General features: G+C 36.3%; 1 protein-coding gene across 3 annotated transcripts in view; it reads left to right on the top strand.

Annotated features, from left to right (window-relative positions):
• CARF (calcium responsive transcription factor) overlaps window positions 1-11,747 on the top strand; it is a 63,222-nt gene that overhangs the window by 18,464 nt on the left and 33,011 nt on the right. For 2 of the 3 annotated variants that reach the window (XM_003785026.2, XM_023510442.1), the window contains exons 3-6: window positions 1,175-1,295; window positions 2,053-2,280; window positions 9,937-10,057; window positions 11,024-11,153. In XM_003785026.2, the coding sequence (XP_003785074.1) occupies window positions 1,218-1,295; window positions 2,053-2,280; window positions 9,937-10,057; window positions 11,024-11,153 (557 nt within the window). In that variant the 5' untranslated portion in view covers window positions 1,175-1,217. The remainder of the gene's footprint in view (window positions 1-1,174; window positions 1,296-2,052; window positions 2,281-9,936; window positions 10,058-11,023; window positions 11,154-11,747) is intronic. The other variant, XM_023510441.1, reaches the window with a different exon arrangement.

Below are 11,747 nucleotides of genomic sequence, written 5' to 3'. Positions count from 1 at the left end.
GCCTGGCCATTTTTTGGTTGCAGCCATCATTGTTGTTTGGCAGGCCCGGGCTGGGGATTCGAACCCACCATCCTTAGGTGTATGTGGCTGGCGCCTTAGCCGCTTGAGCCACAGGCGCCGAGCCCAAAATTCAAAAAAGAACAGAACATTATAAAATAAAATTGCTCTTATTTTTGTAGCCCAAGTGATAACTACAAATTTTTGGAATTTTTGTATTAAATTAGATTAGGGTACAGGTGATAATGTAAAATCTTAAAGGAGATGGAATTTAAAGATACTTTGTAGTCATGTACTAAAATGGGGCTAATTGTGTTCCTTCTAGAATTGCCCCACTTAAGAACTAGTACTAGACCTAAGTGTCAAAGTGTTTGGCATTCATATTTCTTTGTTTTCAAAGCTTATCAAGCTAATATTATGTGGTATTCTTGTATACTAATGTTAAGAATTGTATATACAGAATCCCTATCTACACCAAGACATGTTTTCTGAAATCATATAATTTTTAGTAGGGCATAACCAGCTCATAGAGTTAAAAACTTTATTTGCCTTAAATATTGGAAAATGAGAATTTTAGAAGTGTTTAAAAAAGGTATAACAGTGCCTTGTGACATAAAAACATTCTTAATAAGCTAGTGTAGGAATGTAATTAAGGATAGGGATGAGGGAACTATATAACACTAATTTTTGCTCAATTGTGAACATATTCTGGTACCTTGGTAAGCCATTGAACAAAAATGTTAATTTTCTTACCTCTAGAATGGAAATGATTTTGCTTAACTTGTATAGAGTAGCATAGTAGGGAAGACAAAAGATTTGTTTAAAATAAAATATTTCGACTTAGCAACTATAGCTCAGTGGCTAGGACGCCAGCCACATATACCAGAGCTGGCAGGTTCAAATCCAGCCCCGGCCTGCCAAACAACAATGACAACTACAACCAAAAAAATAGCTGAGTGTTGTGGCGGGTGCCTATACTCCCAGCTACTTGGGAGGCTGAGGCAAGAGAATCGCTTTAAGCCTACAAGTTTGAGGTTGCTATGAGCTGTGACCCCACGGCGGCACTCTACCCAGGGCAACAGCTTGAGACTCTGTCTGAAAAAAAAAAAAAATTTCATAAATATCCCAATGTCAAGTATGAAGTGCATTAGTTGATCAGATATTTAAACTCTTTCAGCTATTAAACAATAGAAGAAAATGGAATTGAATAAGATGTCAGCATGGAACAGTCTAATGATTCACTAAGAGTCAACCATAATGATGATGAAGAGTCAAACACAGATGCTCAGGTATTTGAGGTAGGGATTCAGCTGAAAACTTTTTTCCATCCCAGGGAACAACAGCATGGCATTTAACAACCCTTTATACTTAAGAGATAGCTGTTATATTTAATGTGTTCAAAATGTTAACATTTAATTATTTATATATTTTATAATAACAGTGTATTTAGCCTTATAATATCAAGCATTAATGCTTTGAAGTATTCATAAAAATTTGTATACAAAGAAAAATCTGGGCTGGGCATAATGGCTCACATCTGTAATCCCAGCACTCTGGGAGGCCGAGGCAGGTGGATTGCCTGAGCTCACAGATTTAAGACCAACCTGAGCAAGAGCGAGAGCACATCTCTAAAAATAGCTGTGTATTATGGTTGGTGCCTATAGTCCCAACTACTCAGAAGGCTGAGGTAAGAGAATTGCTTGAGCCCAAGAATCTGAGGTTGCTGTGATCTATGATGCGACGGCACTCTACCAAGGGCCACAAAGTAAGACTCTGTCTCAAAAAAACAAACAAAAAAAAATCTGTAGGTTGATTGCATTCCCATTCACAGTTTTATTTTAATAAAATTGAGATAATGAAATGCAATTAAATCAGTTTTCCTTAAGAAATACTTCGTATCTTTCTGTGTGAATTGACAACCCTTGGAAAGAGTAAAATGAACAACTAATTGAAAAATGATTGTCTTTGCATTTTTAGTACACATATTCTATTTTTAAAAAAATATTGGCAATATATCTTACAAAAACCAAAGTGATCTTGTTTTCTTTGCAAAAGCATCTAACCTGTATGGACTCCAAGGATTCTTCCTTTGGACGAAATGATACTCCTACAGTTTTGCCCATCACTACTCCGGAAGCAAATCATTCACTCACATCACAGAATATACCAGGGCCCTTGACTCAGACCCAGACACTTTCAGCAGAGCAGTTCCATCTAGTTGACCAAAATGGGCAACCTATTCAATATGAACTTAAGTCATTGGGGGATTCTAATGCACAAATGGTGAGTATATTTCATAAGTAATTAGTTTTATGCTATTTTACAAAATACAGTAGTCTTACTGTATGACCTTAATTTCTTAACACTTTTGATTTACACTGTTGAAAATACTGTTCCCATAGCTTTCATTTTTGAGTAAGGAGTTTGCAAGATTTCCATTTAATACTATAAATAGTACTTTAAACCAGTGCTTCTGGCTCGGCGCCTATGGCTCAAGCGGCTAAGGCGCCAGCCACATACACCTAAGGTGGCGGGTTTGAATCCCCAGCCCGGGCCCGCCAAACAACAATGATGGCTGCAACCAAAAAATGGCCAGGCGTTGTGGCGGGCGCCTGTAATCCCAGCTACTTGGGAGGCTGAGGCAGGAGACTCGCTTGAGCCCAGGAGTTGGAGGTTGCTGTGAGCGTGATGCCATGGCACTCTACCCAGGGGGACAGCTTGAGGCTCCGTCTTAAAAAAAAAAAAAACAAAAAAAAAAAACCAGTGCTTCTTAGTCACTATATCTAGGCACACTGGTGCTCTGAGAATAGTTGAAAATTTAATGTCAGTTGCAACTTGTGATAAAGTGCCAGAGTTCATGTGTACATTAAACTGAACTGAAGGTTTTTGGTTTATCAACATCTCATTCACTAACCTGCGTGCCACATGTAGTCTGCTTTCTTGAAGAAAAAGCAATAGTGGAGGTACTACTTGTGTACTAGGAATTAGACATACCCTTTCTCATTTTTGTAGATAAATACATGTTGTATGAATAACAATGCATAAAGATAAAAAAGATTAAACTGCCTAAGTACTTTTAAAGCTGGTAGCCAAAAGTACTTTGACCAAGTTCATAATTTGAGTAGAAGAGATGAAAGACACTTTTGATTGAAATGCAGAAAATTACTAAGTAAAACTTTTAACTTTTAGTTAATAAGAATATACTGAGATATCATACTATGAAGTATTATATGTTCTTTTGCTTTCCTGAATTTTCCAGATTTCCTACAAATTGAGTATTTATTACTTCCACAATAAAATTTTTTAAAAAACATGAGAGTGGCTCAGCACCTGTAGCTCAAGCAGCTAAGGCGCCAGCCACATACACGGAAGCTGTCAGGTTCAAATCCAGCCCAGAACTGCCAAACAACGACAACTACAACCAAAATATAGTTGGGTGTTGTGGCGGGCGCCTGTAATTCCAGCTACTTGGGAGGCTGAAGCAAGAGAATTGCTTAACCCCAAGAGTTTGAGGTTGCTATGAGCTTTGACACCATGGTACTCTACCTAGGGTGACAGCTTGAGATTCTGTCTCAAAAAAAAAAAAAAATGATCGTGTCAATGATAAATTATATCACAATTAAGCAACTGTTTTACCTAGAATTAGTCCTTGTGTATTTATTTATTTATTATTATTATTTTTATTTTTTGAGACAAAGTCTCACTTTGTCTACAGCCTTTGGTAGAGTGCTGTGGCATCAGAGCTCACAGCAATCCCAAACTCTTGGGCTCAAGCCATTCTCTTGCCTCCACCTCCCTGGTAGCTGGGATTATAGGTGCCCACTATTTTTAGAAGCAGGGTCTCGCTCTTGCTCAGGCAGGTCTCAAACCTGTGAGCTCAGTCAATCCACCTACCTCTGCCTCCCAGAGTGCTAGGATTATAGGCGTGAGCCACTGCTCCTGGCCCTTATTTATGTTTTTAGTCTATAGTATTCCGGAGTTACTCTATGCCATTTTAACTCCTGTATGATTCAGCTAAATTGAGTTATCTAGATTCTGGTGTAGAGAGTAATTGGTTGAGAGGTTACTGACTACATTGGAGTCATTTTTGTTTATGTTCAGGCTTAATGTATTTCTAGGCCTACACCAGGACTGAAAAGTAAAGGTAAGCTTCTGTAGCTGCACTGCATCACTGGCAGAGGTTAGTATGCAACAAATAATCTATATGTGAACCAACTACATTTTAAGTTTTCATTTCCAGAATGAAATACTTCTATAGTTTCTCCTGTTATTTGACATTTATTCTAGTTTCAATCAGAACATTTAGAAAGTATGTTTGTTGCAGCAGAAGTATCAAGGAGTCTAAATGTAGAAGGGTTATTGTTTTATATGTGGTAACTCTCCTAAAAAGCAAAGTTGTTCATTTTGAACAACTCAAAGTTGAGTTCTCAAAAAGTTAGAGTTATCATTCTCTTTGTAATTGGATTAAATTTTCTATACAAAGTTATAATAAAGGTGATTTTATATTTTGTAAGTAAGAGATGAGAAAAGGAGTTATCTAAAACCATGAAATGGTATAAAGTATGGAAGAAACAATGTGAGATGGAATTTTCTTCACAAAACTGAAGATCAGAAAGTGATAATATTCTGGGAAACTTAGTTGAACTTCTTGGTTTTGGTCTTTAATTTTTAAAGTAGTTTCAGTTTGATCCCAAATTGAGCAGGAGAAAAGATTTCCAAATATGAACTCCCTGTGCACATGCATAGCCTCCCTCATTAACATCATCTCCAACCAAATGGAACTTTTTGAAAGAAATATAACTTTTCTTTGAAATATGATTTTTTATATAGAAGCTATCAAGGAATTAGTAAAGATTCTATAATGGATAAATCTGCAATGGATGAAGAGCTTTTGGAGGAAAGCAGGGTTAATATTTGGGGTTATTAGAAAGAGTACATAAAGAGCCCAGTAAGTAAAGGACTACTCAGCTAAGGATTCCTGATAAATTTCATGTTCTACCTTGAATAGAATGTATTGCAGCAGATGACTTTTCAAAACTCTGTTAACTGGCTCGGCGCCTATAGCTCACCTGGCTAAGGCGCCAGCCACGTACACCTAAGGTGGCGGGTTCGAATCCCCAGCCTGGACCCGCCAAACAACAATGACGGCTGCAACCAAAATAAATAGCCGGGCGTTGTGGCGGGCGCCTGTGGTCCCAGCTACTTGGGAGGCGGAGGCAGGAGTCTCGCTTGAGCCCAGGAGTTGGAGGTTGCTGTGAGCTGTAATGCCATGGCACTCTACCCAGGGGGACAGCTTGAGGCTCTGTCTCAAAAAAAAACTCTGTTAACTGCTGTAGCAAAGATTAAAAGTAATTAGCTGAGTTTTTTAGTAGGAAAAGTAATATTTTCACCATTGTCAAATTATATGAATTGAATAGTTTTTTGGATACAAAGTGGAATAAGCTAATAGAAGAGACTCTTCTGCACTGTGGTTAAGAAGCATAGTTTTAAAAATAAGGGAATATTCCACAGATAGTCTTAATTATGAAATTTTTCTACAATTGAGTAAATTATTAAAAATTAGGAGGCTCCAGTAGCTCAGTGGGTAGGGTGCTAGCCACATACACTGAGGCTGGCAGGTTTGAACCTGCCCTGGGCCAACTAAAAAAAACAACAATGGCAACTGCAACAAAAAAATAACTGCGTGTTGTGGCAGGCACCTGTAGTCCCAGCTGCCAGGCAGGCTGAGGCAAGAGAATCGCTTAAGCCCAAGAGTTTGAGATTGCTATGAGCTGTGATGCCATGGCGTTTTATCCAGGGCGATAGTTTGAGACTCTGTCTCAAAAAAAAGAAACAAAAATTCCTTATGTTTAATTTATATTTTAAAATTACCACATCACTCATTTTCTAAGAATGAACAAAATCATATTTTTTGCAAGTTTTTAATCTCATTATGAGGAATATGGAATTTAAAACAATACTGTTACTGTTGCCTTTTCAAGTCTGGGAGAGATTTTTGGTATTGTTTTGTTTCTGTCTTTTTTTAGGTTAAGTAGCATCATTAAATTTTGGGAGGCATTACAGAGTAGTAGTTAAAAGGAATCATGTTGCTTGAGTTTGAATTGCACAAAATAGTTTTAGCTTGCCACAAAATAGTTCTGTATAACCTTATAACCTCTGGATGGCAGTTTCCTTATTTATAAAATGTATATGCTACATGTACATGTGATGAGGTAATATATCTGAAGTACTGACACTTAGTGTGCACTCAACAAATGTAAATGGTTATTATCAGAGTTTACCTTTGCAAGATATTTTTATCTTAAGACTTGATACATCAGGGACACAAATTATCCTGAGCATGGCTCCTGGAAGGGTTCCTGAGAAATTAGTGATCAAGATGTCTGGCAAATCACATGTTTCCAAGAAAAAGTCTCAACAATTAAAAAGAAATTCAGAAAGAAAAACTGATGATGATGAAGAGTTATCAGAGAAAAGGATTAGAAACACAGGAAAAAGAAATTAAAATCATCCAAACCATCTGTCTTCTGAAGGACAAACAAAGCGTACTAATATAAAACAGATAAAGATAGCACCCAACAAAAGGAAAACCTGGCAACCACTTTCAAAGAGTAGCAGAGAGTATTTGCAAACAATAATGGAATCAGTCATAATAACAATTGTGAATAATAGTAGAGAAAAAGAATAAATACAGTATCATCTCAACTTACTGAAAAAGATTGCTACAACTTTGTGAAACCCTGGAAGTCCCTCCTGAAAAGCTGAACAATTTAACTCATGTGTCAAGTCTACTGGATGTGGAAAGGGCATAGGAGCAAGCTAATAAAGAAGGTCTGGCATTATTGCAGGAAGAAATAGAAAAAATGGTAGAGACTGCAGAATTGATGACAGGATATTCAGAGCCTAAAGAATAAAACTGAAATTCTGGAAAGTGAGGTAGAAGAGGAAGAGAAGACACAAAAATAAGTGCTTCAAATGGATAGTAGGAGTGTATTCTCTCTTCTAGAACTTTCTCAGAAAAGTCTCAAAGCACTCACACTTCAGAAAGAAATTTTGACACTAATTCCAAACCAGAATGTTCTTTTAAAGGACTTGTATGTTCTTCATCATTCCTTCCAGATTAAGAACACGTTAGCATTCATTGAAGAAGCCTATAAGAAAGTGGATACCAGCTCAGTGCCTGTGGCTCAAGTGGCTCAGGTGCCAGCCATATACACCTAAGGTGGCAGGTTCAAATCCAGCCTGGGCCCACCAGACAACAATCATGGCTGCAACCAAAAAATAGCCAGGTGTTGTGGTGGACGCCTGTGGTCCCAGCTACTTGGGAGGCAGAGGCAGACTTGCTTGAGCCCAGGAGTTGGAGGTTGCTGTGAGCCGTGATGCTACAGCACTCTACCCAGGGGGGACAGCTTGAGGCTCTGTCTCAAAAAAAAAAAAAAAAAGAAAAGAAAGAAAAAGAAACTAGATACCACCTGAAGAGTTTTTTTTCTTAGATTGTCCCATATTAATGTTTATGATTTATAAAGCTATTAACCTATGATGATATTGCAGAGGGTGAGGTTTCTGCAGGATTTATTGTGCCCTGATACACACTTTAAAATTAGCCTCTGTAGGCCTATCATTAGTATCTAGTGTAGTTCTGAAAACTCTTTTTTAGCAGTTGTCAAATCTAGGAAATCAACATTTATATTGTTGTGTCTACAATTACTTGCCTAAAACCATTAAAAGAATAGTAACCATGACCTAATAATTTACAATGGTTAAGTGGAACTTACTTATTGGTTAAATGTGGAGTTGTGGTGTGTAAATTATGTACAGTACCTAATTTGGAAAAGCACAGGAGTTTGCTATTACTAGTTCTGTAGCTGATGTGTTGCATTTTCTGCCTGATCATTTGGAAGCTGGAAAATCCTCACTTTTACCTAGCTCCTTAGTCTTTTTGGAAAGTAGTTAAGAATTGCCAGGTACGTTTAACTTAGGAAGTAACATCAACATTTTATTTCTTTGGTAGGTAAGTGCATCAATTTATTTTCTACTGTCATGAAAGCATATCTTTACTTAAGAAGATTATCATTATTATTATTTTTGTGGAGACAGAGTTTCACTTTATCACCCTTGGTAGAGTGCTGTGGCATCACATAGCTCACAGCAACCTCCAACTCCTGCAATTCCCTTGCCTCAGCCTCCCGAGTAGCTGGGACTACAGGCGCCTGTCACAACACCTGGCTACTTTTCTGTTGCAGTTTGGCCGGGGCCGGGTTTGAACCCACCACCCTTGGTATATGGGGCTGGTGCCCTGCCCACTGAGCCACAGGCGCTGCCCAAGAAAATTATTTTAAAAGGAACTGTAGCACATTTATTCCCCTACGATAAAAAACAACCAAAAAAAAAAAGCCCTTTCTTATAAACCTTTACCAACGTATAATTAGCTTTTATATATATGTGTGAATAAAGTGTCACTTAAATATATATATAAAAAAAAGACTTGATACATCAGCAATGTTTTCATGTTTTAAATAGCAAGAAAGAAGTCTGGGAAAGTGAGTTTGAATGATTAAGGAGAGTTACCTACACCTGGCTCAGTGCCTATAGCTCAGCAGCTAGGGCACCGGCCACATATACCAGGGCTGGTGGGTTCGAACCCGGCCCAGGCCTACCAAACAACAACTACAACAATAACAACAAAAAATAGCCAGGCATTGTGGCGGGCGCCTGTAGTCCCAGATACTTAGGAGGCTGAGGCAAGAGAATTGCTTAAGCCCAAGAGTTTGAGGTTGCTATGAGCTGTAATGCCACAGAACTCTTACTGAGGGCAACATACTGAGACTCTGTCTCAAAAAAAAAAAAAAAGAAGGGTTGCCTATGCCAGAGAGAATGGTAGACTTTGGATAAAATAATTAACCTGTATCAATAGGAGAATGTTAGGTAATAAAATGTACAGGGAGTCTAAATGTCTGAAAGCATTAAATAACCCTAATTTCCTAGTATATTACATTTTCATACAATAGGCTCAAAATGGTTTTTTCAACTTCATATGCTTTTTTTAGTTGATATTCCTCTAAATTTGAGAGAGTGAGTTCCATTGTTAAGCTTAAAAAAATACAAGTTTCAGTACCCGTAGCACAGTTGAGTTGTTACAGCACCAGCCTCATACACCAAAGGTGGCAGGTTCGAACCCAAGCTGGGCCAGCTAACCAACAATGACTACTGGAACAAAAAATAGCCGGGCATTATGGCTGGTACCTGTAGTCCCAGCTACTTGGGAGGCTGAGGCAAGAGAATCACTTGAACCTAAGAGTTTGAGCTTGCTGTGAGCTGTGATGTCATGGCACTCTACCAACGGTGACATAGTGAGGCTCTGTCTCAAAAAACAAAAAAAAAAAAAAGAAAGAAAGAAATATTGTCCTTGTGTTTTCAGACTTTTGCGAAATTGTTTTCTATTTAACAAAAATAACCCTCTGTAGTGTTCTTTATGGATCAACACAGGATATATATAAATGCAGAGATATCTTGTTTAGTTAGACATTTAACAAGTTACTGTTTTTAAAAGTAATGAAAATGACTTAAAATATAAAGCAAACAATTATCAAAAAAATAGGTGAAACATGTATGAATAATACAATAAGTAGCAAAAAGTAATTGTATTAAGTCTAGGCACAGCCTTATATAATTACTAAGTAGTTAGACTGTACTCATATATAATAGTTACGAGCATAGGATGTAGAGTCCAACTGCCTGTCTGAATCTTGGCTTCACCACTTATCAGTTATGAGACTCTAGGAAAAATTTTTATATGCTTCACTGTTTTCATCTATAATATGAGGGAAATGATAGAATCCACTATGAGGGTAGGTAAGTATTTAATAATTTATTTAACTACTAATTTTCTTAAGTCAGTCTAGGCACATGCATATGATTTTTTCTTTTAATACTCCCAAGATGATCGTTGCCAGCCCATCAGAAAATGGACAGGTACTTCGTGTAATTCCATCTACTCAGACAGGAACGACACAAGTGATTTTACCTCAGGGACAGCTTGTGGATGTGAAAAGTCCTCAGGGTGAGTAATAATGGGGTATAAGGGATTTGAGAATGTTATAAGGAACAAATATATATTTTTAAATATTGCCTCATGAAAATCAGTGCTAAAATTCATCTCTTTAGGTAAGATTGTGAACTGAATAATTAGGAAACATTTTCTTGGCCCAAATAAATTTCAAGTTCATTTTTCAACTCCCGTCTAGGTTAACTGTCTATTTCATTTTGGAATTCTATGAAGCTGGTTGACTCCTGCTTCCTCCCAAATGACCAGTGAGCATAAAATAAATTCTTCTTAATTATAGTAACAGTAAGAATAACAACAACAATAACAAGAATATTGTGCTAATAGGTGCAAAAAAGTTTTTATATTTGTATTTCCATCAATATTTTTGTTAGCCATGTGACTCATTACTTTACCTTTTTTATCCTTTTGCTCTGTTTCTCTTTCCTTTGTCCCTTCAAATTCAGAAGGGAGAATCACACTCCCTGTTTTTTTTTTTTTTATATCTTTCTTTACTTCTTTGATAATATTCCTATTATTTTTCTTCCTTGTGCTTCCCTTCCTTTCCATCTATTAGAATCTCTTTTCTAACATTGTACCTACATTATTTTGTTGCTCCTTCATAGTCCGTGGTTTAGGTAGATATTTTTACCTTAGTGTTACAATTTTTTGTTAATTTAACAATCATTAAAACTTAAGAAAAAAAACAGCTTGCCGAAAACATTATAAACATTGTATGTAGTTTTATATTTTCCTATTATAAAACTCTTAATATAAAAATTATTTCTAACAATTTTATATCCTAGGTGTTCAATTTAAATTATGAAAACTTGTATATAAAAAAAGTATCATGATTCATCAGAGAAACTCTCAATGAAACATAAATTCAGTTATGTTTAGCTTCAGATAACATCTTCCTTTATTTATTACAAATATATGTTTAATTAGGTCTAATGTTGTTATGTTTTTGTTTTTGTCCTTAAGATATCTCTGAAGAGAAACCCAGTGACAGAAACTTAACAACTGTAAGAGTAAATGCTTTAACAGACAATCCAAGTAGTTACATTCTTCATCCACAAACATGCCTCACATTGCCCAAAAAGTCCGTGACCAGGTGAGTCCTTGGGAAAGAGGATCTGATGTTTTGATATCACCATGGAAATAATTTTATAAATAATCATATTTAAAGCTATAGAAAAGATCAGAAATTCAGGAAATAGAAGAAACAATCATCAATCATGAAATATCTTTAGTTCTTTTATTGGGATCTTGGCAATAAGGAAGCTGCTCTGGAAACTATGTATGGTACATGTCAATGTGCTACTTTTCTTCAGTGACACTTATTATCTTTTCAAGCATTATGAAAACATCTAACATTGAAACAGTTTTTATAATAATGTTCATTCTGGTTCCTAAATTTTTTTAATGGTATTTATGCATATAATTCCTCTGTGCTAAAGTGTTTAAAATATTTCTTACTAACTTCCATTTCAGTTTTATTTTTGCCTTAAAATAACACTGTTTGTGATAATTTAGGGAAAATATGTACATGGTTTATGTATTCATATTCTTTTAAATGTTCTATGGAAGTATTTTTGAATTAAGATATATTTATGACACTTAATCTTAGAATTTACTGTTACTCTTCTCTTGATCTTAGCCAGAAGATAGAGAAATGATACATGTGTTACTCTTTTTTTTTTTTTTT

Source organism: Otolemur garnettii, unplaced genomic scaffold, assembly GCF_000181295.1.
Source record: "Otolemur garnettii isolate 467f Iridium unplaced genomic scaffold, OtoGar3 scaffold00013, whole genome shotgun sequence".
NCBI classification, from domain to species: Eukaryota; Metazoa; Chordata; class Mammalia; order Primates; family Galagidae; genus Otolemur; species Otolemur garnettii.
This window is presented reverse-complemented; position numbering and strand designations above follow the sequence as displayed.